At 48.8% G+C, this 27,709-nt stretch overlaps 1 protein-coding gene across 9 annotated transcripts in view; it reads left to right on the top strand.

Annotated features, from left to right (window-relative positions):
• The window catches only part of scaper (S-phase cyclin A-associated protein in the ER), a 70,361-nt gene extending 44,306 nt beyond the window's left edge, over window positions 1-26,055 (top strand). For 8 of the 9 annotated variants that reach the window (XM_081712008.1, XM_035536225.2, XM_035536220.2 and 5 more), the window contains 8 exons: window positions 6,565-6,688; window positions 9,233-9,459; window positions 11,582-11,737; window positions 14,898-15,144; window positions 17,404-17,553; window positions 23,211-23,402; window positions 24,652-24,697; window positions 25,005-26,055. In XM_081712008.1, the coding sequence (XP_081568134.1) occupies window positions 6,565-6,688; window positions 9,233-9,459; window positions 11,582-11,737; window positions 14,898-15,144; window positions 17,404-17,553; window positions 23,211-23,402; window positions 24,652-24,697; window positions 25,005-25,111 (1,249 nt within the window). In that variant the 3' untranslated portion in view covers window positions 25,112-26,055. The remainder of the gene's footprint in view (window positions 1-6,564; window positions 6,689-9,232; window positions 9,460-11,581; window positions 11,738-14,897; window positions 15,145-17,403; window positions 17,554-23,210; window positions 23,403-24,651; window positions 24,698-25,004) is intronic. The other variant, XM_035536222.2, reaches the window with a different exon arrangement.
• Window positions 26,056-27,709: the final 1,654 nt, after the last annotated feature.

Below are 27,709 nucleotides of genomic sequence, written 5' to 3'. Positions count from 1 at the left end.
TCTTTTTCTCTCTGTTGCAATCAAACGCTGAAGTGGCCCTCGTGCAGGATTAAAGCACATCCTGCTCCTCGGCTCCTGCGTGACTGAGTCACTTCCCTGTCTCAGCTTGTTAAACACATCAATCTCTGCCGCGTCGGGGAACAAGGCCAATCCAACGTCCACGGTGTCGAGAGGCGGAGTTCCTTAACACTCTCCGAATGTCGTTCCTGCAAAGTCTGCTACAGTGTTCACAGAAGCCCCATCACGGTGTTATTACTTCATGAGATTCGGTTTGTAGTCTGCCGTGTGCGTCGTCCTCCTTTCGTCTGCCTGAGTGGCTGCCGTACTGCGTGTATAGGTGGCAGGTAGTATACTGAGATGGACCCGAGGACCGCCTCTCACATCACATGTTTCTGCTTCCTCTACAAGTGCTGGAGCAAAGATTAGGGCTGGCTGTGTGATCACTGGGGACCCTTCCCCACCTCATTTACACTCGTGCGCAGTCTGACTGGCGCTCTCTCTCTCTCTCTCTCTCCCCACACCCCCCTCATCCTGAGGTTAGAAGGTGCTGAACCTCTGATAACCTTTGCAGTCTTGCATTAATCCTCTGTGTCCCTGCTCCCCAAAGACCTGGGCAAGGGTCCTGGGAGCTATAAAGCCAAACAGCCTTGGTGCCATTAGCGCGGCCTGGCCTCTGTCTCTGAATGGCTGCTGCAGAGAAAGTGTTAAATGGCTGTTTCTTCCCCTCATTGCTGTTCTGTTCTGGTTTGTTGTCCTGTCCCTTTGTGAACTGGCCTTCTCATGAGGACTGCAGGCTATTTTAAGCTTTCATATTTTGTCCATTGTTCCATAGACTTTGCCTGTAAAATCAAGGGCAAGATGCAGCACCGTTCTCTGCTGAACGGAACATGACATGAGCTAAGCGGAGATGTGCTATCACCCTCCCTCATCTCTGCTCCGTAATGGAACTTAGCCGAGACACTAACCCCCCTCCCCGCGGTAGCACTAGTTTATCTGTTTACTGTAATGCTGGCATATCGATCGCATCCTTTCAGATAAGCTGAGTGATTTACAAAAAAGAACAAGCGTGCAGATGCTGCTGGAATATTACGCCCCAGGGAGGAGAATTCCATCTTGTTAGCATTACATTAATGGGCTAATTCCAGCGCGAGGCTCCGTTAATGTCCCTGCGCGCGCCGCTGTGGCTCGGAGCAGAGGGCTGGGTGGCTGGGGAGGAAATGGGGGTCGGATGTCTGGAGCAGGAGCGTCGTTCCGTACGCGCGAGGAGCAGGGCCAGCGAGTTGCCGAGGAGCTGCCCGCAACTACCAGGATGTTAACCTGCACGCTTCCTGCCACAGCCGTACAAGACGGGAACATAAAAGCACACGTGAAGCAGTCACTCCTCCACCTCTTGATGCAGAGATTTACTTGTACAAGTTTGTCATAACACTGATTTACCAGCACATGTTTATCAGACTTGTTTATCCTTGCACCTTTTCAGCAAGATGGGGTTGATCTCTAAAATCTTAAATACATGCTACATTTCTCCCCCTTTTAAAAAATGATGTTTTGTTTGCCGTTTAAAGATATATAACTTCACTAAACGTTCTAATTTCAGAATGGAGTACTGCTAATATGTGTCTCTTTGAGCTGTAAATGGGATCTCTGCCTTATGTGTATCCAGTTCTCTCAGCCACAGAGCAGATCCCCAGAGAGCAGACGCTGCAGAGCACATAGATTAAGCTATAAAGTGTTTTTTTTTGTCTTTCTCTCTCACCCCCCCTTGGGATGAAGACTGTTTGGCAGCACTTGGAGGTGTGTCTGGGCTGGGAATGTGTCTGTGAGGGCATGAAAGTGTATCCTCCTGTCTCCCAGTAGGGGTCACTAATGAAGAAGCAGGTGGGGGGGAGAGCAAGCAGTGAATTAGGCTCAGGAACAGGCTGCTGTCAGCACACCGACTGCTCATTCAGAGAATTGAGTATGATACATGTGCACACACACACAGACCGATGGAAGGGGCTCACTTCTCAATGATTTTCACAATGGCTTTTAGGAATTTTCACGATGGCGTTCAGTCCTTTCGTGTAGAGCGGGGGACACGCAGGTCGGCCGGTGCCATGTCCCAGCATCCTGGCACGGGGCTGCCATCACGTCACCTCCATGACACTCGATGACTAAATGTTCCCAATGAAAGCTTCTAACAAACGCTCTCCAAGAGGTTTCATTTTAGGGTGTGTGTGTGTGTGTGTGTGTGTGTGTGTGTGTGTGTGTGTGAGCTGCGTGACAGCTCACCCGGGACGTATGCCCTGGCTAATGCCTAGCCGTCCGTGGCCTGCCGGGCGGAATGGACGTCTTGGAAGCGTTTGCGATATCAGAAAAGATCAGCGGCAGAATCAAATTAAATGTCATTTGGACCGCAGTGAAAGAAAGGCTTGTTTGACATGCGCCCGGCGAAGGATTTGCTCTGCACCTTTTCTCTTTGGCTCCGGCTGCTTTTTCTCTCCTTCCCCACTTCCTTTCTAAGGGACCCTGCCGAAGCCAGGCTCGGGAGCCATTCCCGTTTCTGCGCTCCGCGCGCGTCAAGCCCGAGTGGGCATATAGGAGAGAAGGCGATTGGGGGGGGGGGAACGTGAGCCCTGGCCCAGGTCAGGCTATTTCCTGGTTGATAACCCAGTTACAAGGAGATGCAGAAAAAAAGATCTTTGCGCGTTGCTGCTGCTGCTGCTTTATCCGCCACATCTACATCTCTGCTTCCCCTGCCCCAAAACATACCTGCCGTGTTTTCTCCTGGCGTGGAAGGGTGTTTGCGTTTCTCCACGCCCCTTTTAGCTTCTAAAGCTGCCACATATTTTAAATGGCTACTTGACATGTGGGCTAAACGGTGTGGGTCGAGTGAGTTTTCACGCCTCCCTTCTGTTTTTGCATTTCCTTTCTTTCTTTTTCAGCTGTCTGCCTCTTAACCCTGGGATACCCTGTAGATTTCTGTGTGGGTTAAAGGAGGTTTACCTGGACCCGAAGGTCAGTTCAGTGCCCTCCGGTGAGCAGGCCACCCATGCTGTGGAGCACGCCCCAGGGGCCGGACGTCTGTGCAAAGGTGCAGTGGTGGGAGTGGCCATCCCTACCTTAAGCAGGCCTCCATGTTTGTGCCGGTGGTCTAATCGGATGGCCAGTCTGCTCAGGTGTCTAAGGTTAAGCTGGTTAGAGTAGGTGAAGAGATTACAGTGCTTATTATCTGCATCTCTGTGTCCCAACCCTGCTTTGTTTATCTCTTCCTCTTTATCTCTCTCCATCTCTCTCTCTCTCTCTGTCTCTCTCTCGCTCTGTCTGTCTGTCTCTCGCTCACTCACACTCTCCAGTCCCTCCTGTTTCCTCTGCTCCGACAGCGTAGGCTACCTCTGGAACGCAGTCCTATGTCTACGAGATAAGGCTTCATTATGGCCAGATTAACAATGCGCCTGTTGTCTTGGTTGGTGCTGGCCCCAGCCTGGTGGCGGATTGGTGGAGTAGACACCGCTGTCGCCGTTCTCCTGCGTGGAGACAGCCCCTGCACCCAACTGGCCCACGAGGCTCACTCCTGCATCCAGCGACCCCCCCCCCCCCCCCCCCCCCCCCCAGGGGCACGACGGCACGACCACATTGAGGCCCCTGAAAATCATCATCGGGGCCAAGGGGCCCCAAGAGCTACTCTGCAAGCCTGGTGTTGGGTGTCATGCTAATCAAGCTCAATTAGCGCAGGGGCAGCTGATAAAGCTCCGAATTACAGCCGCCTTTAGTTAACAGGAGTAGGATGATATCAATGAGCAAGACGGTGACAGCTGCAAGTATTGGGGGGGGTTTATTGTCAGGATTCTCTGTCAGAACCAGTCAGGTTCATCTTGGAGCTCCAATCAGTGACGACCTCAACAACTAAAACACCACACCCCTCCCACTAAAATGTCTGCTGTGCCTCAGTCCCCAACACTGCCGTGGCCGAGGTGCTAATTTGGAAGTTCCTGACTGGCCCTTCAAGGCTGAATTGGTTTGGTTTTAATACACTGTGCTGTGCAGTTTTATTTTGTGCTACTAAAGACTGCTAAAGGGTATTAAATCTGCATAGTGGTGTTCCTACAGGGTCTGAACATTGCTCTTTGCTTATTTGTCACAAGTTGAGGGGCCGGCGCTGTCTCCAGGGGGTTAGTGCTGGGATTTGGCCAGTCGACAGCTGTTTTGGACTTTAATAAGATTAGAGTCAAGAAATGATTCGTGTGCTCTTTAATCTACTGCTTAACCGTGCGAGCCACCTGGGGGCTGCTGTCCCACTCTCTGGCCAGATCCTGCTGCGTTCCTGTAGGTATCAGATAACCTGCTCGTCCGGCTTCTTGAGAACACATACCTATATCGGGTTCATCATGCATTTTGCATGCATTTTAGTGTGCCAATCCTATGTAATACTTGCCATTAGACCAAGATGAACCTTAAGAGGTACTGTCTTTGCATGAAGGGTCTTCTCACTTTATTTTTTATTTTGGTTACAATTGTATGGCATAAAATAGTTTTTTCAAACAGCGAGTTTATGCAAATCCCTCAGTTTAGCATCTGTTTATAAATGGTAAAAAAAAAAAAAAAGTATGTGCACTCAGTTACTTGAAAGGCAGATATCTGAAAAGAGGGTCATTTGTGCTGTTTTCAAAGCTTTCTGTCAGTGCCAGATCAACCACTAATGGTTTTAATCTTCAGTTTAAGCTTTCAATCCAGTGTTTATACTTGAGAACCTATGGTGAACCCTGACACTCGGAAGCCTGTCATTCAATCCCAGCCTGGTCATTTGACACCCCTGCCTCCCTTAAAATACAGCCTAGAAACAATATGGATACCTCAAATTCTGTGTGAAGGGGCCAAAGTGATCCTTACCTGAAGTACGGATCTGATCGTGCCCGGAGGCTTCTCCCAAAGTGCATGATCTTACAGGTGCACCGACTCACTCTGCCCGCTCAAGTTGAAATTTTACGTTTTGGAGTTAGTCGATCTGAAGTCGACGTCCACAATCGGGGCCTTTTTTTTTTTTTCCAGTGGAAAATCAGTGAGTCACAGGCAGTCCTGGTCGGCTGCCCAGAGTGCACAGTTCGGAGAGGATCTCGCGTTTCGCTCCCCCGTTTACTGAACAGAGCCTGCAGTATCACTCCACTCACCCATAACCATCCTCCCTCCTCCACTCCTGTCCCCACGGCTCCGTTTCACTCCTCTACAGATAGCCTTCTATCAGTGCGGAGGAAACCCTATCCTGGCCAGGTTCTTGCCAATCAATGTTCCACGGGCTCACCGAGCAAGTGATTTTTAAGCATTGCACATAAATTGAACCAGATCTCTCTCTCTCTCTCTCTCTCTCTCTCTCTCTCTCTCTCTCGTTACTGTGTCTGGAACGTTTGCCATTGGTTCGCCGGAGGTGAAAATTTGTTGATTGATAACAGCACACATTAATAGGCGCACCCGATTTGTCATAACGAGCCGCAGTTGAGCCGTTGGGCGAGCGCGAGGGTCGGCGGGCTCGGAACCGGTCCCAGGGGGTCCGTGTCGAGGCAGGTTCCCGCGGCCGGGCTGTGCTGCGTGCCCGAAACTCCTGCGCAGCCACGACGGTGCCGGCGCTGCTAGCTTCCTCGTCTTCCCGCCGAACGCGCCCGTGTTCACGCGGCGGTGCGCAGGAAGGCATCGACAGGCCAAGCCGTACGTAGCGCCGCGCCGCTCCCCGACGCGCGCGCCAATATGGTTTGGCCGAAAACGGCGAGCAGATGGAGACGGTTGCGGCCGATATCAAAATGTTTACGGCTGAGAATAAACACGGCCTACTTTAAACCAGCATCGTCGGATTCCTTTCGCCCGCACCACAGATAGGGCCCCGCCACTCCGCTCTGGGTTAAAATATACAGTTGTCAGAAAATATTAACTGATGAAAGGCGAGAGTGGGGTAGGTGGAGGCACTGGTGTAGTCGGAGCGCAGAGACTGGCCACTTATCAGTAGCATTAATCTTCTACGAGGCCAGTGTGTGCAGCAGAGGACTGGCTGCCTGCTGCATGGCCCACAGGCGCTGACGGCTAGCCCCTTATCTCTGCACGCCGAGGTAGAGGCGCAGACGCTGACCGGGGAGAATGGGGCAGGACGGAGAGAAGCCTAGAGGGAGGGGAAGTGGACAGTGGGCGTGAGACAGAAGTGGAACTGATGGACAGATTGAGCAGTCTGCTTCCCTGGTCTCTCTTGTTAAGCTGGTTGGAGGGGGAGCATATTGGCTTTGTCTGGAGGGGGGCGGGTGATGTATGGGCAGGGGGCTGGGAGGTTACGCCGGGAAATGCCACTTTGTGTTGCTAGGCAGCTTGTGTTGTGCGTGTAATGTTCACACCCTCCGCAGTGTCCGTTTCCTTTGATAACCTCACCACGTTAAGATTAAATCATCCGATTAGCTGTGTGTGAAGTGAAAAAGTGGAAGTATCCTTGTTAAATTGAGGGCTGCCTCTACTGCTCAAATCCTTATCTCTAATAGGGAGGCAAAACACCACACATGGTTGGCCTTTCCAAACCCTGTGTGTGTGTGTGTGTGTGTGTGTGTATTTCAGGTCTCTGTGTACTGCTGTGAATGTGTATTACCTGGCCTGCTCCCACTGCTCCACCAACTGCTGCTACGTTTTCTACAGTAACAGAATCGCCCCGCTCCTGGACCTTGTCCTGCACCAGTTAACGGTAGGCTGCTGGCACCCGTCACGTCGTTTCCACTTGAAGCATGCTTTATTATGCCAGTTTCATTTATTCGTCATAACGGCAAAGTATTCCAGCCTTCTATGGCTTTCATGTAAAGCTCTTAAATTTTGTGGTATAATATGGTTAAGATTGTTTCTGTTTTCACTCCAGCAAATGCGTCCCATCCAGCAGCTTGAGACCGGAGCCAAAAAAGACCCGAATACATACAACACTTATCTAGTTTACATGAGTCACTGAATCATCTGGAGTTGGGAAAGTTCTGGTGCCAAACTGCTCTTCTTTCAGACTCTGAAGCTCTGTAGTGTGGTGCACCCACTATACAAGCTTCCTCTCTTTCTGGGTGCTCTCATAGGTAGAGTGAAGGGAGGATTGTGTTCAGACTGCATACACTGTGCTTTCCTGGCAGAGCTAGACGGACTTATGGAAAGACATAGCACAGGCGCTATGGCAGCACATACATGGGACTGTCAGCAGTGAGCCAAACCTTCCTTGAGCTGAAAATGCACAACCGAATACAAGAAGGGATCCTACGAGGACAGGGTGTGTGTGTGTGTGTGTGGGTGGGTGTGTGGGTGTGTGTGTGAGGAGGGGGGGGGGGTGGCGGGCGGAGTGTTTGGTGTGGGTGTGTGTATAATTCTAAACAAATAACGTTGACAAATCCATCAGCCAGAGTTAGTCTAGTCTAGAAGTTCCAGTTTGGAGAAGTCATATTTCCTGAGGGTGTAGTAGTGGAGCAGTCTGTCTCCTGAGCATTTATTTACATCTGAACTAGCCCAGCAGCTATTGGGAGGACACACGCACTTACTGAGTTTTTATGAATGGCAGATTTCAGAATTTCTTGTTTTACACACACACACACACACACACACACACACACACACACACACACACACACACAAATTAGTGGTCAGTAGGCATTACTTGTGTTGTCAATTTGTGTGTGTGTGTGTGTGTGTAAGAGAGAGAGAGAGAAAAAAAAAAAATATATATATATATATATATATATGACACACACACACACTGACATTGTGGCCATTGTGGGGACATTTTCGTGGTCTCCATATCTACACAAAATGTAGCGTTTACTTGAAAAACTGGCGTTCTTTGGGTTACTGAGGTTAGGGTTAGGTGTAGGGATAGTAATATTTAGCTAACAGAAATACATGGTTCTATGGTAAACCTCATAAAGATAGTATTACCATAGTGGGTGTGTGTAGGGCAGGCAGCCCTGGCGTCCTGCCCCTTCCTCTCCTGTAATTAGATTTGTTGAGAATGTAGCAGGCTCTGCCTGCTCCTTCAGTCTTCCTTTCCGGCCCTCAGTTCGAGCTGACGTCCGAACATTGGCTCTACTTGTGCTACAACAAGCCTTTGCTTCCCCTCTCAATATGATTGGCCCACAGCTAATCAGACATCACTCTCACCAGTTGCTTATCAGGACATCAGACATCCATGTTCTCCATTTTTAACCGTCCGATCTGGACAATCAACGTTTCGCCAGAATGACGAAATGATACAGTTGGACGGGTAAAGAGCCTGGAGCCCGTTAATGCACACAGAAGCGCTGTGTATAACATAATTGCATGTCAAGGGTTTGATGAGGATGGCAGTAACGAGTCCGGCTTGAAGCTTCTGGACGTAATGAAACACGTGTTTCTCCCAGGTCCAGCTCGCCACTCCTCTGGAGGCCTGGCGCCGCGGACAGCGGCCTGCCAGGCTGCAAGGGAATACCCTGGAGACTTCTGATGTGCCTGCTGCTGGCATACCACCAGTGACGGTGTCACTCTGAGTTTAACCACCAGTTTATAGCCCAGAGCTGATGAATAATAAATAGGACGCTTGTTGTTCTTTATGTCTCAGAGGATCAGGATTCAAACCAAAGACTAATGGCATGTGCATGAAAACAAAGAGGCAAGAATCGTGCCCTCGGACCTAATTGGACGGGCTTTAAAATGCATGCTTAGGTTTAAATATCCTGCTCTATTGTGTGATTGCACTCAGGGCTGATATTGAGACTGACAGAGCCATTGTTAAGCGAGCTTGGGGTTGCAGCCCTGCCAAGATTGGTGGTAAACCTTTGAAGCTTTGCTTCAGTGGGCTACACCTACCTGTAAGGACCTGGGCTAGATTTCCCTCAAATTGCACAGAATTCGCACGGGCAGGTAACCAAAACGCAGCGCATCGGTTTTGTGTCTGTGGCAACAGTGGCAGTTAGTAATATTAAGACTGTTGTTCCTAAATACAGCATAAAGGATGTATCTGATATCACATGTCCCTTTAGAAGGTATGACAATGTCTGCAAGAATTGATGTCTAGCTGTGGCTGAATTGATCGCTGAATATCGATCGTGTCTGGAAGCATAGTGTCATGACTCTCTCCTCCTGGGGGCTCCAGCCCAGTAACCACAGCATCTCTCAGAGGTCCCCTCGTCTTAGATTGATCCCCTCCCCCTTCTTTCCATCCTGCTCTCTTCTGGTGCCTCCCTTTCTCCCCTTCCTTGACCCTCCCTCTTTCAATCTGCACGTCCAGCTCTACGTTCCAGACGAGGACAGGTCCATCTTCGGCCGCGGCGTCAACAAGCAGGTGTTTGAGGGCTTGATCACGGGCCTCCTCCAGACCACGGCAGCGGTGCTGAGCCTCCTGCACCCCTCCGGGCCGGAGGCCGGGAGGACCTCGCCACGCAGCTGCTCTCCGGATGCCAAGAGCAAGCCCGCCCCCAGCGAGAACTTCACCACCCGCGCGCAAGACCTGCTCAGGTCCGTTCGCGATGCAAAACTGTGTGTTCTGGTTTTGACCCCAAGAGGGAGACGGCGGCGACGTCCTCGGCAATGTCCCGTCTGTCTCCCTTTTGGAGTTCAGTTTAGAGCCTTTAAATGTCTCTCTGAGCCACACTTTGGAACGTTAAATGACCTGCTCTTACAAATTGGCACCCACCTAAGAGCCTCTGTTCCTGCTCCTGCGACTTTACCACCTTCTTAAGCTGAAACTTGTATCTGCAGTTGACATCAGAGCAAGTTGTTTCTGAAACTCCCGAAACGCCTGCATTCGTAGAAGCAAAATATGAGTACTGGAAAGGGTTTTAGTGTGTGGGGGAAAACTGGCTTGGGCAGAAGCCAGGGATTTGGTTTTTCCTCTACCTAGCTTAGCCACAGGCCTGGGACAAAATTCCGACATTTCATGACGCCCCTCCCCCTGCCATCCTCCGCCCTCATGATCTGACATCACGTGCATATATACACAGAGCATACAACCATGTTCTTACCCTATCCTGGTTGGGTGGACCACACATTTGGAAGCAACAGTCTTTTCGGTGGTATTAACCCTTAACTCTTTGACACATGGCCAGTACTCTCCATCCATAAATCCTCTTACACTCTACTCATGGCGAGCTGCATCCAAAATCTGCTTCTGGAACTGTGTGACTTCCAGTTGAACTTGGTCTGTGAAGAAAGGCAGACTGTCTCAGTATCCGAGACGAGGCTGGACTTCCCACAATTCCCTTCTTCCTCTCTCCCATGATTCATCTGATCAGAGTTGCCCTGGGAGACTAGCCCGTAGTAACCGTACAGTGACCCGCCAGACAGCGCATCTAGACTGGGTCTGGCGGGTTTATGTTAAGACTGCCCCTGCACAAGCAAGGAATCGTTATAGCAGTCAAGACTCAAAATGAACACTGAGATGAAAATGAATAAAACGCTGTTAAACAAAAGTTGCTGTTTCAAATTGCACATTGCTCTTAAATCGTGTGTCATTTCAGGGTTCCTAGCATTCAGGGTTCCCAGCCCCCGCACAATGGTCACACGGAAAGAACGCTTCTGCACGCTTCCTCTCTCAGAAACAAAGCCTGAAAGGCTACACAAAGGAGTGTGTGAAAACTCCAGCCAAAGCCCAACAGAAGGATAAAGTAACAACAAGGGGCTCTGGTTTTGAGTGACAGGTGACCTGCACAGGCGGCTGGGGGCAGAGGAGGAATCGTAATTACCTGAGAGAACTGCGTTTTAGTGTACACGCATGAAGGAGAGATGGAAGGGGCAGATGAAGTAAATAGTGCTGGAAATGAAATGGGAGAAGCGGAGAGACGGAACGACGAGAAAATGCACGAGGGAGCGGGGGAGAATGAGACAGAAGCGTGGCTGGGCACAAGCTAGCTGACATGTGGCTCTGAATCATGTCAGTGCGGTTGTGCAGGCTCTGAAAAACACCGGCCCGGCTCTTCCGGGAGGTCTCCCGATCGGCTTGCAGCCTGCAGGCAGCGCTGGAGGTGAATAGAGGAGGAGGAGACGGGCATACCTGAGCCGTGAGGCAGGGCTCCAAGTCAGGCACAGGAGATGAAGGCCTCCCCAACGCCCCCGCCTGGGCTGGCACACCGAGGCTCAGCCGGCCCAGTAATGCTGTAATTAGGCTTGATTTGTAGCCAGGAGGGTGGAGACGGACGCCGTCACGAGACCTGTCATTTGCCCAGACAAATGAGGGATATGAGGGTAATGGGCAGGAGTAGTAGGCTCAGACGAGGGCTCACGTTTCCACTTGTCGGACGGCTTGTGCACAGTCAGTCCCTCTGAGACCAAGCCAATTGTTGTCAATAGCGTAACGTTTCTGTATTTTCTTTCTTATGAGTTGTAGTCAGTTTCAAAAGAGTATGAGACAAGCCCGGGGGCGGGTCACTGTAGGGTTCCATGACTTATCAGGGGGCTTCGTATAACTTCTCCACATGCTGAATTTGAGTTTTTGTCTTTCACATTCCAGTGAACATGGTTATATGGACAGACTGTTGCTGATCTGTTGGTCTACTCTGAAAAGCGGTATACGCGTGTAGGGTTTATCTGTTTGCGCCTGGAGTGTATGAACTGACTGTCTATCCCTCTTTTTGCTCCTCAGCTACGTGGTGAACATGGGTCTGCTTGACAAGCTGTACGGCTGCTTCCTGTCAGTACAAGGCCCGATCGATGAGAGCCCTAAAATATCCGCCTTTCTGGAGCAAGCTACATCTCTCCTCCATGCAACGTGCAAACTGTGCTTTTCTGTGATGGGCCGGTGAGTAAGCGCGCTCGCTCGCTCTCTCTCTCTCTCTCTCTCTTGTTTGTGTGCTGTAAAAGATACCAGTGTGTCATCAGTTATTAGCTGTTCATCTAGAGGTCCCGCATATCCACGTTGCTCGCTGTAAATGTCTCCAGCCCACCCACGTGTCTGTTTGTGTGGGTTCGTGTGCGTGTGTTCGTTGACAGAGACTAACCATACAGTCCCAGTCAATAACATTCTTCTCCGTGATCTTGAGCTCTGAGGAGAGCCCGACAGTGACTCAGCTCTTTTCAGACTCCTTCCGTGCTCTGGACGTCTTGACGTACTTTCCTTGGTGTCTGCGTGTTTATTGATGCGTGTTCTCATCCTCTCTGTCTGTGTTGGCCCTGCGTCCGTGCCCAGCTTTGGTCTCCTTCAGCTGCTGCGTGCTGAAACGCTGCCCAGCTGTTTAACGCGGCTCTCTCTCCCTCTCCCCAACCCACTGTTACCAAATATCTGTGAGAACCCCCGACCCCAACAGCTCTCCACATTTAATAGCCCCACTCACTGCAGCGCTTTCACAATCAACATCTTTCTTGGCCAGCCATCCATATCTTCATTCGGCCGTTCTTCACTGCGCGGATGGCCGGGACGTTAGCCCGAGTTGTACGCGTAGCAGACCCGCTAAAACCCTTTCTGTGTCCGGCCCGTTGCTGTGCTCGGGAATTTGCTTGCCAGTGGGGGTCATGTAGTTACAGAGCTGCTCATTTCCACACTTGGCTGCCTTCGAGTAACATCACGCACGGTGGGCTGGCATCCAGAGGGCAGGCAAGCCCCTGCTCTTTATCTGCTTGTGCAGATATGCTGTACTAATAATTACCTGTCATGACCTGAACTGAGCTTGGTGATGGATTATAAGTCCTGTCTCTTGTGTAAGATTGTGCAGATGTGTTTTTGAGATTTCTAATAAGTCTGTTTTGCTGCAATTTAATAGCATGGTAGAAAACAAGTCTAGCTAATGAGCATTGAACGTTCTGTCCATATCAGGCACTCGAGAATATTTATTTAGAAATAAAGGCAGTAATACACAAAGGTTTGATGCAATTTGGGGGTTTTATGACTTTTGTTGTCACAGTTCAAGTTTACTGATTTTTAAAAAAAATGATTTATTATACAGCACTCTAGTTTGGCTAAGATCATACTTAAAATATTACATAGTGTCATGTCATTGTGATTAAAATGTGATTATCAGTTGCAGTTGAGGTATAAACTAGGGCTAAACGATATTGGAAAAACGTGACATTCCAATCTTTTTTTTCCCAGCGACTTTTATTGCGATCTTTTTTAAAAAATGATATATTTTCAACAGATGTCACCACAAGTCAGTAATCCAACTTCCTTACCCTAAATAAGGGGCTCATCTTTGAAAGAAGGAGGTCTGTGACTAGAAGGGACACAAGAAATGACTGGAAGACTGTAATTTGTGGCTGGCGCGCAGGTGTCAGGTCTAGCGTCAGACCCTTCACCTTCATCACACGCTGAGCCGGGCACATCACAGTGGGAGAGCCCAGCCGTTATTCCCTCACGCCGATGCCGCTCCTGAAATTGATTGTAACATTCAGGGACGGGGTCTGGGTTTGCAGTAACTGCTTGTGGATCACCTTTAAAGTGCAGTGATAGTGCTGAGATGAAATGCACTCCAAGTTGGCTCCAAGTTTTTCTTGCTGGTTCATTGTTCTTCCTCACTGCCACACACACTACTGCAGTCTGCTTTTGCCTAGACCCTTCACTACTGCATTCAAGTCCCTGTTATAACACTAAAGCTAAACATACCCCTTTGTACTGATCTTGGAAAAGCTCCACCTACACATATACTAACCTTTACCATTCACGAACCAGGACAACTGACATCAGACCATTGCTAAAAAGCATTGCTCCCTCTATAATTTGTGGCTAGAGTGTTCCCCAGCCTGTTAATCCACCTGGTGTTGTCCAGGCTAATACACAAACAAGCTGTTTAAATCCTATAAGTTGTGCTGTAATTAAATGTGCTGGGGCTCGAAGGGGCTCTAGACAGCCGTGTGCATTGCAGACGGAGTGCCACTGGCCGTCAGACTGCTTCCTAAGTTCCAGGAGTTCCTTCGCTTAAGTTCCCGTTGGGCCTCAGTGGTCAGTTCCATGGATGTGGCATGCTGCTCTGGATATTTTTAGAATGAAAACCGGATTGCTGAGATGCTGGACTTCTCTAAAGACTAGACGATTAGTCATGGCTGAGTCAAATTAAAAGTCTAAATTATTCCTCTCCTTGTCCTCCTGACCCTCGTTGTGGCAGTGTAAAATTCTTCCCATCTCTTCTCTTGTACCCAGCTGAATCCACTCACATCGTGCCTGTGTTGAGTCCGGTCTCCTCCAGGACTCCGTATGACCAGTTAAGCCCCTCTGCCCCACAGACGTGCTGCACAGACAGGGCCTGGCCGTTATTTATATGCAAGTGGACAGAGCCCGGCCCGGCGCGTAAATCTAGACGCCACTGGGACCACACTCCCCTCACTCCACGCATCCCGGGTCTCTGTGGTTAAGAAAGCAGCCCGCCCCGCCTCGGGTTCTGACACCCTCAGACGCTCAGAGTCTCCCCCCCTCCCTCCTGTCGCGCCCACCCGGGCGCTCCGGGGCTGCGCACTTTGTTTGAAAAGCCTCTGATTCAGACGGAGTGTACATAAACACGGGGAAGTCGCTTTTGCTTACCTAGACATCCTGATACAGTGAAGGACACCTTAGCTGAAGGAATGACAATATGTCTGCGTATGCTGTAGTTTTCATTCATAATGTGTCAGACATAAGCTAAAGGTGTAAAAATGTCCTGTTTTTTATGTAACTGTAGCCTGTGTGTGTGTGTGTGTGTGTGTGTGTGAGAGTGTGTGTGAGAGTGTGTGTGTGTGAGAGTGTGTGTGTGAGAGAGTGTGTGTGTGAGAGAGTGTGTGTGTGTGTGAGAGTGTGTGTGTGTGTGAGAGTGTGTGTGTGTGTGAGAGTGTGTGAGTGTGTGTGTGTGTATGTGTGAGTGTGTGTGTGTGCGCGCATGACTGCATACTTCAGCAAATGTCTGCCTGACACTTCATTCCCGGCTGGTGCGGGCTATGTGTAACATGTCAGCGTGTGCGTTCCACTCCCTCCTCCTCTTCTCCCGTGTCCCTCCCAGCTCGGCCAGCATCTTTGACGACAAGCGGCAGGACGCGACAGGGCTGACGCCGCTGCTGCAGAGCCTGGACCTGGTGGGCGTGCTGCACATGCTCTACTGCATCCTGCTGCACAGTGGCCTGCCCGAGCCCCAGGGCGCGGGGCCCGCCATGGCCCCGGAGCTCTACGGCCCGACCGTGGTGCGGGTGGCCCTGCAGGCCCTGCGCTTCCTCAACTGCTACGCCCTGCTAAACCTCGCTGCCTTTCAGGTACTGGTGCCTCGCCGCTGCCTCCAGGACCGTGGCAGCACGCTCGTGCTGGGGGACCGCAGAAGTCACACGCATCTTGGCGCTGACCGACCCGACAGCTGCGTTAAATCACCCTGTGGAACAAGCATTGGCGCGGGGGGGGGTTGGGTTTTTTTTGTTCTGAACCAATACTCATATAATCTGATTCAGTACTGATATATGCTGATAGAATCATTACCTAGTCCACTAGAGTTTCAGAGCAGCCTACGTGTGTTCAGGCTGACTGGTATGACCGGTGCAGTGCTCATCCCAGTGTAATGAGCTTCATGACATAATCGAGCATGCGTGCTGCCAGAGTGTCTGTGCTGATCCCAGCCTACCGTCTGCCCAAAGTTATGTCCAACGGCTTGTTTGTCTGAAGTGCAGGAGAAGCCCCCTGGCTGGCCCTTGGGTTAGCGGCAGGTATGTTATGTTGGGCCAATCCCTCGAACAGACATTCCAAACGGTAGAGGGAATAAAAAGGTCATGTTGATGTCGGAGCTCCCAGGGCCTCATTAGCGGAGAGACGCGCGTACCTGCAGCTGAGAATCAGCCAGCGTGCAGACATAGGCCCTGGAACGGGAGCACCCTGCACAACTAATGACCCGGCCCGCCTGGCCCGCCTCGCCGGCCTGGCCCTCAGCACCGCAGCCGCCGGGGGAGCGGTATTTCTTCCTAGAACAAAGTTGACCCGGTTGACATAAACATGCTCGACCCCCTGACCCAGGGCTGCTGACGTTGAAGGCTTGGGGTCAGCAATGCGGATTGGGAGCAGCTTTAAGGTCGCTTGTCCGGTCGTACGTTAGCTGTCCTGACAAAGAGAAAAGGATGGGTTCACGATGTTAAATCACTGGATCAACATTCAGGCGTGAGGAAGGAAACACAGGAACTGTACGAATTCTTTTAATGCGTTCTAGTAATTACCCGCAACCTGTGTGTGCGCGTGTGCGAGTGCACGTGCCCTCTGTTGGGTACACGCATTCTACCTCTCCCTTGTTCTTTCTCTATTCAAAACAGCTGGGAGTCAAAGCAACACACTGCCATAGTTTTATGAACATTTTAAATAATGCCGTTTTGGGGCCGTAGTTGTAATCACCTTGTGGTTTGTGTTAGCACACAGGGCTGGCTAATAGGTTCATCAGGATAGCTGGCCTTCTCCCTCTCCTTCCACTGGGTCACCTGCTCTCTCCACGGCCAGGGAGCAGGGCTTGGTCCCAGCTCTGGTTCCGGTGTAAGCCCACCGTTTATGCCCTGTGCTGTGGACGCTTCTCTGGCCTCGCGCTCATTAGAGCGCTGCCACAGCTAGCTTTGCTCCAACCGAGTGTGCGAGGTAACGGAAGTGAGATGCGCCAGGTCTGCACAAGAGGGTGTCGCACATCGATTGATTACACACTGAAGCATTTATTCATGGGTGTTCATTGCTTTCCTATTGTGCAGCAGAGCATTACATACCACATGCGGAATGGAGAGCAGCATGTAATAAAGATGAGGTCCTCACAGGAGAAAATGCCACAAGTTCTCTTCTCCGCATGCTTCTGGGCCCAGTTTCCCAAAAGCGTTGTAGAATGAATCTTACATGGGAAAAAGTATTCGGTGTAATACTTTGTGGTACGATGCTTTTGGGAAACACGGCCCTGATCATGTCAGTAGTTCTGTGGCGTCTCTCGCTCTTACAGTTGTAGCAGCGTTGGTCCCCGGAGCTGCACGTCGACAGGAAGCAAACGCAAATGCCGTGCCGTACTACCGCACCGGCGGCTTTTTGGCTTTTTTTTTTTTTGTTTGTGGCTTCCTGCTTGGGTCCTCCCAAGCTCGGACTCTCCCACACCCACAGCTAATGTCAGTAGTCTCAGTGCTGACCCTAAGGCGCTCAGTCATACTGACATGTTTAATAAATACTGTCTGTGGGTCAGCCGATAGCATCTCTATAGGGAGACTGGGGGGGTTCTGTTGTGGAACCCGTCTCTCCCGAGCTAAGGAGACCCTCACAGGTTCTCCACAACGGCCCACACTTGTTATAACTCTTTGACTCTAGGTATAAAGAGAGCTGTTGTCTTTTGTCTCTCTGTGCCCTAAAATGTGTGTGTTTTCGTTCGGTTACGAGTAGCGTTTTCAATGCTAATGGCCAGAAGGCCTGTGTGACACTGTAGATTTGTGAGGTTTGATCTTTCACATGTATGTGGTTACCTGTGAAGCTGTTGTACTGACAAGGTGAGATGTTTATATATTTTCTTTGTGCTGCAGTCTGTTCTGGGAGCTGAGGGACTGTCTCTGGCCTTCAGACACATCGTTAGCTCCTTGCTGTGGTACTGTTCTCAGAATAGCTCTGAAGAGCTTCTGCATGAGATCATCATCTGCGTGGGCTACTTCACCGTAAACCATCCGGACAACCAGGTGAGCTTTCTCCTTTTGTGCTTTTGCGTTATAGATCATGTGCAACATGTTTTTTGTTTGTTTCATTTGACAGTTCCCACGGGTAATTTAGAATGCATGCACACGGGGTTTCAAAAGTTTTAAATGACTTGCAACCAATCCATATCATTTCAAAAAGCAGTGAACATTTGGCATTAAGTATTTTTTTAATCTGTGCGTGATGAGTACAGTGTTAAGCATTTGTATATTGTTCATTAGATAATAAGTCAGGTGTAGCTTTTCCTTACACGCCACCAATACGAAAGCAACAAAAGCCGCGTGGTGAATAACGCCGTATCTGTGGTCCCCCTGTGCCCTGCCCTGCTGGGGGGACGGTCTTTGTCCGCCTGCGCCCGGCCTGGACCTGCCAGAGCGGCAGGTGCAGGCCCAATATGGGTGTGGCATGCTGCATGCTCCGCCTCCCTGCCTCCTGCCTGCTTCACAGCCCATGGCCACGCCTCCCTCAGCCAGGCTTTAGTAATATGAGTCTCCTGAGGATCCACTGCTGTGACGCTGCCACGTCCTCGTGGGAGGGTCACGGCGCGAGAAATTTATGGGCTTATTACGAATTCTAATTTAAAACATTTTTGCTGTTAATTAAAGAAACGGCCTCTGTTTTTATGGCAGTTCAGTTCTCCTCTGCTGCTCCAATCCAATTTAATTATTTTGATGTACATAATTAGCATTTGTTGGCCATTGTTGCCCTGATTTGCATATTATATTGGATAATGGAATGGGGGGCTGATGATTGAATTAGGGGCGAGTGACAGATGATTGGGCTTTGTGCTCACATAAGGGAAAGTTAACGCAATGACCAGGCTGGGAATTACACCTTTTGCATATTCATTTATCCCCAGCCCACTTTTGCTAATTTGAAAACTGCTCTGTGGCAAAGTCTTTAAACTTGTGACTTCTTCCCAGGATACAAGACGTTTTTTATGTCGCCATTTGGCAGAGCTTCAGTTTCTATTATTAAATGCAACAGCACTATCAGAACACATCTAAGGAAGCAGTGGAGCACACACACACACACACACACACGCGCGCGCGCGCACACACGCATGCACGCACGCACGCGCGCGCGCATGCACACTTTCGTGGGTTATATGTTAGGTATGTGATTGAAAGTTCTCAGAAACAGTTTTAAAACAGTTCAGTGTTCGTCACTGACACTAAGAAATATAGGTTACCTTTATTAGTTCTAGAAGGCCACAGGTCCTTTGGCTTCGAGCAGGGCAGCTCTGCTGGCTATTGGCCCAGGCACTGGTGTATTTCCGCGGGCCGCTGGTGATGACTGACGGCTGGAGCGGGACTCTCTGGCTCAGGCTAATGGAAGCCCAGCAAGGCAATGCTGACCCTAGCCCTGCCTCCTGACACAGCCCACTGATTCAGTGCTGGCGCACCAGTCTGTGTTTACACATATGTGTCTTGAGAAATAATACAGCTCATAAAGGCAGCACAGGCTTTGAAGAATTGCTACAGGCTGTATACCCGACCTGCCTGGAGTGTGTGTATGCGCGTGTGTGTATGCATGTGCGTGTGGGGCTGTGTGCGTGTTCGCTCGCGCGTGTGTGTAACATGTACGTGCCTGAGCTGCCCCACACGGGTTATTGGTAGAGTGACATATGCTCTGTGGTGGTGCCGGTGAAGTATGTTTGTACTCGGGGGGCATAATGGCTTGTGTCTGATTGTTTGGGTGCTCTAACAGACGGATCATATGAGAGCTTGCCTTCTGGCAGGCTTGAAAACATTTCTCATCTTCTAATTGTTGTTTCTAGCTCAGTAGCTAAGGTCAGCTCTTAAATATTTTTTATCATTCTAATTTCTATGACACATGACATCCATTTATAAGTCACTTAAACTGTTTTAAAGATCTTTTTTTGAAACTAAAGAGACTGTTTCTATCTGAACTACACACTGCAGTAACGATGCACTGTCGGTATTGACTTACTGTTGCCCACTCTTTGCTGAGCGTATTAGAAGAAATGTGCAAAAACTCAGTATAAGGGTCTTCATAAAACTGTTTCCACATTTCCTACGTCTCTGGAGAGCAGCCAGACAACCTCACTTATTGCTTCATGCAGGCACAGTGGAGATGGAGAAGTGTCTCTTTTAGATGACCACTAACCGTGCGCCGCATCCTGCGTTTTGCCCGCTACTGAGGCATTACGAGGGGTTGCCGAGCAAGCCGCTTCATGCAGACGCGGCACCTCCGAAGAGCCAGACGGAACCAGTCCACCACGCTCGGCCGCCTGCCTTATCTCCATCCCGCTCCCCTCTCTCTCACCTTTAGCTCTATCACGCCTTCTCTTGTACCCTCGTCCCATGCTAACACGGGGCTATCTGCGGTGCCTCGAATCTCCAGTCTCCGTCCTGGCCCTGTAATCCTCCAGTGAACTGATGTAAAAACACCGCCTTCAACAGTCCATTACTGCCGAGATAACCCAACTCTTTCTGCCTGGGTGACGCAGCGGGTTCGGCACAGACGGCTGGAATCCGGGAAAGCTTCCTCTGTAGTAAACACAGGCGTGGGGGCCGACCGCACACTCCGGAGTGGAGGCAGAGAGGAGCGGAGCACCGTGAAATGATTTACACACCCCATCGTCGGTAAACTTTGGCTTAGCACACTCAAGTATTGTATGTGGTTTGGGTTTTTTTTTTTTTCTTGAACTCTTCTTTCGTTTTTTGTTTGTTTGCTCATAAATCTGTGGGAATTTAGAGCCTCATTTAGATCTAATGCTGTGTTTGGAGTTCAGTCCAGGTCAGATGGGCTCCTGGTGAAGATCCACAAAAGAGATCATCTTTCAGAGGATCGAAGATGACGCTTGATTCAGTCAGGCAGCAGTAATAAATCACTGATCATTTGCCGTTTTTCAAACAAATACAGCTCTTAATGCTGTTGCAGGAGGAGAAATGCAGATAAACGGGTCTCTTTTCATTGTGTGTGTGTGTGTGTGTGTGTGTGTGTGTGCTGCTCCCACCCACGTAATAGTTATACATACACACACACACACACTGCCCTCAGAGTGTCTGGACAGACAGAGGTTTTGTAATGGTTTTTGTGGATGGTGTCTGTGGGTGGTAGCCATTGTTCACATAAGTTCCAGTGGCTGTAATCCCCCTGTCTCGAGTGTCACTCCAGCATCTTCTCAAGTCGTTTACCCTTTGCTCTTATCAGCCAGTTGTCTGCACCACCTCCTCCTTCTTTGTATTTGGTCGCATTCAATTGCACTGTCTTACAGCTACATCTCAATCCCATTTAAATCCCATTTTTCTTTACCTCATATTTGCTTCGGATTCTTTATGCTGAATACAAGGATGGGTTCACTTTCAGTAGCACGACCTCAACCCGTGCCGTTCGGTACCCCGTGTCCCCCGTCCTGGGCATTTTGGAGCCGGAGTTCGGCTCTCCTCCTCACTCTTATCAACAGTTCATCAAAGAACAAACCTGACTCCGGTCTCCTTCCTCTTCACCTTGGGCTATTCAGAGTGTGTGTTTGCGTTTCAGAGCATTAACTTTACACTCCTTTTGTTTTTAGCGGACAGGCCAGGAATTATGTAATGGGCTGGCCATAAAAGTTTGGTCCTGTTTGAAAAACGTTGGTGCTGTGGTCTTCAGAAAGCCCAGGCTGGGACCTCCCTCGCAGGTTCTTTATGGCTGTCGATGGTGAGAAAGGGGCACAGATTCAAATCCCCCCCCACTGTGACGTCAGGGGCTGAACAGACACCTGGCCATAGCCGCAGGACTTGACAGAGCGCTGCGCTGTGGAGTGGAGAGTTTCCAGTGCGGTGTGCACTGGAGCTCGGCCCTGCTCTCTCCGACGAGGGGCCGTTCGGAGACGGAGCGTTTTGGGCTAGGAGGTTATGAGACGGCCACTCGATTGGACAGAACGAGCTCAGAACGTGCTCAGTTGGTCTGCCGACCAACTCTCACACTCGCACTACCTCACACACATACTTGCACCCAAACACCTACACAGCACCCTTACTGAAGTTCCAGGTTCATGGAACGCGAGTGACAGTCTAAGGTAAATGGGCGCCCAGTCAACACTGCAATTTGTAACAGACTCCTAACAAATGAGGAGGCAACCAGTGCGTCTATACATCTCCCTTTTTTAGTCCAGAAGTGATGGGAGAGATTAGTTCAGTACTCCTGCAGTCTTATATAAAATGGCCTTCTCAGTAATGCCCTCCACCCTGACACTGCACAGCTCTTCTGCTGAAAACAACCAGATCTGTGGAACCGTTGCTTCATTGAGCCGAGTTGCTGTGGTGCTGCAGGAAATCTACTTTTTCTCTGCATTCCTGAGGGAAGTAGTCATTAATTCTAAGATGGAGTGAAGCCACTGGACCTCAGTGTTTGGGCCGCGCAAGCCTGCCGGGCCCTCGGGCCTGAGGCGAGCTGGCAGTCAGCTGTTCAGAACTCCTAGTACCACTAAAAGATCTCAACAGTGGTTTGTTTTAGCTACTCGGTAATGCATCTTTAAACAGTCCCTAATACAGATCAACATGGCCTGAAAGCCTTTGAACACTGCTGTAGGACTTCACTGTAAGAGGCCTTCACCTTAAAATGATAAAAGAAGAGAATTATCACTTTGTTTATCATGCTCTTAAACCCTTTAAAGTGCATTATTAAAGGACAGAATGCATTGGAAAAGGTATTGCTAAGAGTATTTTTACAAATCTTGTAAATCTTGGTAATTTATGTCACCTAGTTCTCCGGGAATTTCACCCCACCCTTCTGGTTTGCATTTAGCTTGCACGGAAGGGTGTGTTTGTCCAAGTAAAAGCACTCGGTTCTCAACCTCCACCCACCCTCCTGCCCCCTGCTTCCATTCTCGCACTCCATCTTACCTGTTGGGATACACTGGGGCAACCTCCCAGCTCCTTGGTCTGATCACAGAGAGGTAAGGGTCTTCCCAAGGTCCTGATCCTGGGTACGAGTCGTCCCGCAGCAGGGGCTAAGCCCCCGGCCCCTTTAATCAGCTCTGCCTGCAGGGGATTTGGCTTTAATGTCTTGAGGGGGACCGGATGTGACGGGGTGATTGACGGTCGTTCTGAGGGGAAGAGGGATATGGGTGGTGGGAAGCTCCATTAATGGTATTGCTTCATCTCTTAAAGTGGCAGGGGTTGTGAGTGTGGGGAGGGGTCTACCCACCCAACTCCCACCTTTTGCCCCTGCCCCCCCCTCCCCCATTGGGCACCGCTCACCCAGCACGTGTGTGCGCACACAACGAGAGGCGCCTTGCCATCTTACCTCTGTGTGAACTTGAGTGGCACATGGGTTGCTCGGGGCATGAGCCCTGTTGTCATGCGCGTCGGCGTGAGTCAGTTTCCTCTGTTCCTGTGAGTGGAGAGAGATGGAGTGAGGTGGAGTCAGTCTGACAGTTGAGTGACTCCTCTCAACAGGGAGGCTCCTGGAAGTGACCAGCGCGTACCCGTGCCCCAGCAGGAGGTGCACAGGCATCCCTGCCTGGGTTTATGGTGTGTAATTGTGTACTGGGAGGCTGTGCCCTCTACTTCTCCTCTTAATTGCTGTTTGTGTGTTGTTTTAGTGGCAGATTTATGTGTAGGGTGGGGCTCTTGATTTACTGCTGGATGTGGCATTTGCTTCATGTGTGTGCGCGTGTGTTTTCCAGGTGATCGTGCAGTCTGGCCGGCAGCCCAGCGTGCTGCAGAAACTGTGTCAGTTGCCGTTCCAGTACTTCAGCCACCCGCGGCTCATCAGGGTCCTCTTCCCCACCCTCATCAGTGCCTGCTACGACAACCCCCACAACAAGGTCATCCTGAAACAGGAAATGAGCTGCGTACTGCTGGCCACCTTCATACAGGTGCAGCCTCGGCCTCTGGGGCGCCGTCACACGCGCGCACGCACGCACACTCAGTTTTTCTCACGCGGTCTGCGCGCTTGCTCACAGTTGTGCGCAAACGCGTGCCTTCGCCCTTTTTGATTTTTGCACCCCTGCCTCTAGTTACACGACCTACAAACGTCTTCTCCTCCTCCTTTTGTCTTAACGGTACTCTTGCTTCGTCGTGCTAAATTTAGTTTTTGGGATTTAAATATTTTAATTGTAGTTCTATGTATCCAAGACGTGTGTATGCACATCTGTATCCCGTGTTTCATGGAATACATGCTTGGTTCACGTGGGACCAAGCCTCCTTCTCCTCTTCCCACCTGCTGCATATCTTCTGACCTGTGAAGCCTTCCCCTCCTCCCACTCACTCTCACACACACACACACACACACACACACACACCTACCTCCCTCCTGGACAGCGTCGACGTTTCGCCCTTATGTCTCCTACTCCACCTTTGTCTCTGTTTCTGGCCTTTTGTTTTTTGCCACCCTGCGGCCTCCACTGCCCAGATGGATGGCTTCCTTTGTCGATTTGAGTGGATTTACCTGCCACCGGTTAAGCCTCCTGTAAACAGGCCGACCCCTTCATCTTCCCCCTGACAAGCTCCCTCGCGCTGGCCTGCTACCAAGATTATTTATGGGGAGATTAGCTCTCACTCTGACAGGGACAGGCAGTTGTCATTTCCTTTATACACAAGGAAGATCCATGACGTCCGGTACGCGGGCTTCGTTTTGGTACTGGCACAATCAGTCTGTGTGGTGCTTCAGTCTCTCTGTGTTTTGGATCAGCCTGTGTGTGGTGCTTCAGGCTGTCTGAGTGGTAGTTCTATTGGTTGACCTCACAAATCATAAAAATAGTAAAGGGGGAGTTAGTAAGCTAGTAAGGGAAGTTAGTATCTCAGTCTGGGAGAAAAGCAACAGGATGAAGGGACTTTTTCTTTTTTTTTCCTTTTTTTTTTTAACTACAGCTCCTGGTTTTACTTTTCAACCATAAATGTGAGGCTATATAAAAGATAACATTTTTCTGAGGATAAACTGATAAATAAAACTGATTTAATTTAATTCTGTACAGAAACCAATTTTCCTTTCTTTGGACAGTCCACCTTTAATAGCAGTCCACCTTTGATGTTTATGGGCTTCTAGATTTCTGTGTTCCTCTCACCCCACTCTACTGCTCCCTCCCTCTCCCTCTCTCTCTCTCTCTCTCTCCTCTCTTTATGTAGGACTGTGCCTCAAGCGACAGCCAGACAGACAGCAGGCCCGCACAAGGTGCGTCTCATTCTGCACAATGAGTGATCTTCATTTTCCCATCATGCTGCTCCCTTGCTTGTTACACAAGGACCATTCATTAATTTACCCAGATAAAATCTTTTCATAAAAAGAAATGCGCGTCAGTCTCATACTTCATTTAAGTGCCTTTCTTTTGGTCGATTATTATTGGCTGTTCACTTAAAAATGAAACATTCAGAGAAAAATAATCTTTCTTGCTTTTTGTTCAGCACTTTCATCTCCCCCCCCGTGATAACTCAGAGCTGATGTTGTGTGTGTGAAACCTCTCTGCTTTCTCCTCCTTCAGAAAAGAGCTCCGCTCCGCTGGATTACTGCGAGCTCCCCAACCGCTTCCCCAGAGACCAGTGGGACTGCGCGCTCCACTTCTTCCTCAGTGAGCAGCAGGAGGAGTGAGCCGGAGGAGTGAACACTGCAGCACACACACAAAGCTGCAACACGATGTGCTCAAGTGCCTGCTCCAGATGATAGGAGCACACACTAGAGTATACACGCTGCCACACAGCCATTCATACCAGCATATTACACTAAACACTACAACGCTTCATCAGAAAACAAGGAAGTTCGCGTTCCACTTTACTTCATCATAAGTGGGCCTTTGGCCAAGTCTAACAAATGTGACCCCTACATATGTAGCAAATGATGTTTGGTTCCATTTTGTTAGGTCTCCTTAATAACAGTGCTCTAACAAAATACTGACACCTTAAATGCAGCTTAATGTTTTGGAAGTGCAATGTTAACATCACACACTGTAATAACATACTGATTAAACAATGAAGGCATTTATGGGAAGTATAACAAGTTGTTTGAGTGTATGAACATGTTTCTTGTGTAAATATATGTTATTCGGAACGGTCATTTAAAATGCCAGCTGTTTTCTTCGGGAATAATACATCTGCAGATTTCTGGAAGGGACAGTAGTTTCTGATCATCTCTGAAGTTGTACGTTGTTGTGTTTTATCAATTTCAGGTTTGTATTTTGTTTTGTAAATAAAAGATATTGGAAAAAATATTTCTGAAATGATAACAAGGACTCGCAGTGTTCAGAGAGTCCAGGGACTTGACTGTTCTGAAAAAACTGCAATGCATAAAAAAGAACTGAAGACTGTTTGCTGGACTTGATATGTTTTGAGTCTAGATTTCTTAACTGTTTTCATATGTATAATTTATACTGGCTGAGTATTAGGACGTGTATATAAACATAATTCAATTTGCACAGACTCTCATACCAATTTTTTGGTTGTCTCTGTTCATGTTTTCTTTGTGCCTTCCACTGAGGTGAAGCACCTATAATTTAAGGAATTGCTTTTTTTCACATTTAATAAAATATTTAAAGCATTTTTGTACCTACAGCCTTGCTTTTAGTAAGGAATACAGTATAACACAATTTTTCCATTTGCATGCTTCAGAAGTTAAAATAAGCAGTGCTGTTTAGATTTCTTTCTGATTGAAGTTTCTTAACATTACAAAAATGTTCCTATGGACCAGATTATTTCCTATTTAGCTATTTAATTGACCCTGTCCTCGAAAAAGACACTACATAAATAAACAGTAGCTAATAGTAGCATTGGTACTAACTTTTCAGTGTACGTCATTTAACTTTAAAAATGCGCTAATGGTGGCTTTTTATGTAAAAATAACCCAATCTGATATTTAACAGTCCGCCTACTTGCCGATATAGAAACCAACTGCTCTTTTGTTGTATGTTTTGTTATACATTTGAATTGAAAACTCACTCAGTTTGAGTTGTCTCTCTGTGCATAAGCCACAGAGAGATGGAAATTTGGCAATGTGGGCCACACTGTCCAGTAAGAGGGCTGAGGCCCCCAAACCAGACTCAAGCCCCCACTGGCCTCAGGGCACTACAAACGCTGCTGTTCTCTGTCTTTCTCTTTTTCTTTCTGTCTGTCTGTCTTTCCCTTCTATCTTTTTTTTTCCTCTCTCTCTCTCTCTCTCTCTCTCTCTCTCTCTCTCTCTCTCTCTCTCTCTCTCTCTCTCTCTCTCTACCTGTGTACTCACACCAGCTACAAACTACTGCCTCTGAGTCACTTTATACATTAGTGTGTCAACATGTGCTGGAGCCTCTCGGGTCAGATCCTCCTACATGGTCTCTCTCTCTCTCTCTCTCTAACACACACACATACACACACACACACACACACATATATATATATATATATATATATATATATATATATATATATATATATATATATATATACATATACACTGATCTCTCGATTCGGTGTCTCCACAACAATAGATCTATGTCAAGTGTGTGAGGAGAGATGCTCATGTCATACTGGATGAAACCTGGATCTTTGCAAGACTGGTCAAACATTTGAATATTCTGTCAATATGTTTAATATTTGCTTCCGCCGTTTTATCTTTAATACACTGGATATCGTTACACACTCTACTTTGGGCGTTTTTTCTCTAAAGTTGTCGTTTCAAACACTCGCTTTTAATGCTTTCCTAACTTGTCATTCAGAAGAATGCTTGTCCAGTGGAAGTAAATTGTAGTTTCTTGACTCTCTCCTGATTTTGTCCGTTTGTACTGTTCGATTCTCTCGAGTGAAAATTACGCCGTTGGTTTTCAAGTTGCTCCGGACAAATAATGGGAAAGTAATATTGGACCCGCGTTGTGTACCTTTCCTGGGATGAATGTTAGGCATTTAAACACCTAATTTACATAGTTGACATTGATTATTTGGGTCTCATATGGTCTCTCTAGCACTCTGTACAATGAAAGTGACTTTATGAAATAAGTGTAATCACCCAGGAGTTAGGACAGTTTCCGAAAGATCATATCGAATCAGTGCCCCACATCTTTAGAAAAGGTAGCCGCTGTTTTTTCCCGTCTGGTCCTTTTCTCTGTTTGCGTTTAAATAAATCAGCAGCGGGTAATTTTGAACCACAGGAAAACAGACAATTTATTAGAAATTTAACATACGGGCCTAATAACTGTTTCAACCTGAGTGATAAACTGTTCAG

This window comes from Electrophorus electricus, chromosome 4 (genome assembly GCF_041902795.1).
Source record: "Electrophorus electricus isolate QZ-2024a chromosome 4, ASM4190279v1, whole genome shotgun sequence".
NCBI classification, from domain to species: Eukaryota; Metazoa; Chordata; class Actinopteri; order Gymnotiformes; family Gymnotidae; genus Electrophorus; species Electrophorus electricus.
The sequence above is the reverse complement of the archived record's forward strand: the minus strand, read 5'-3'. Positions and strand labels throughout refer to the sequence as shown.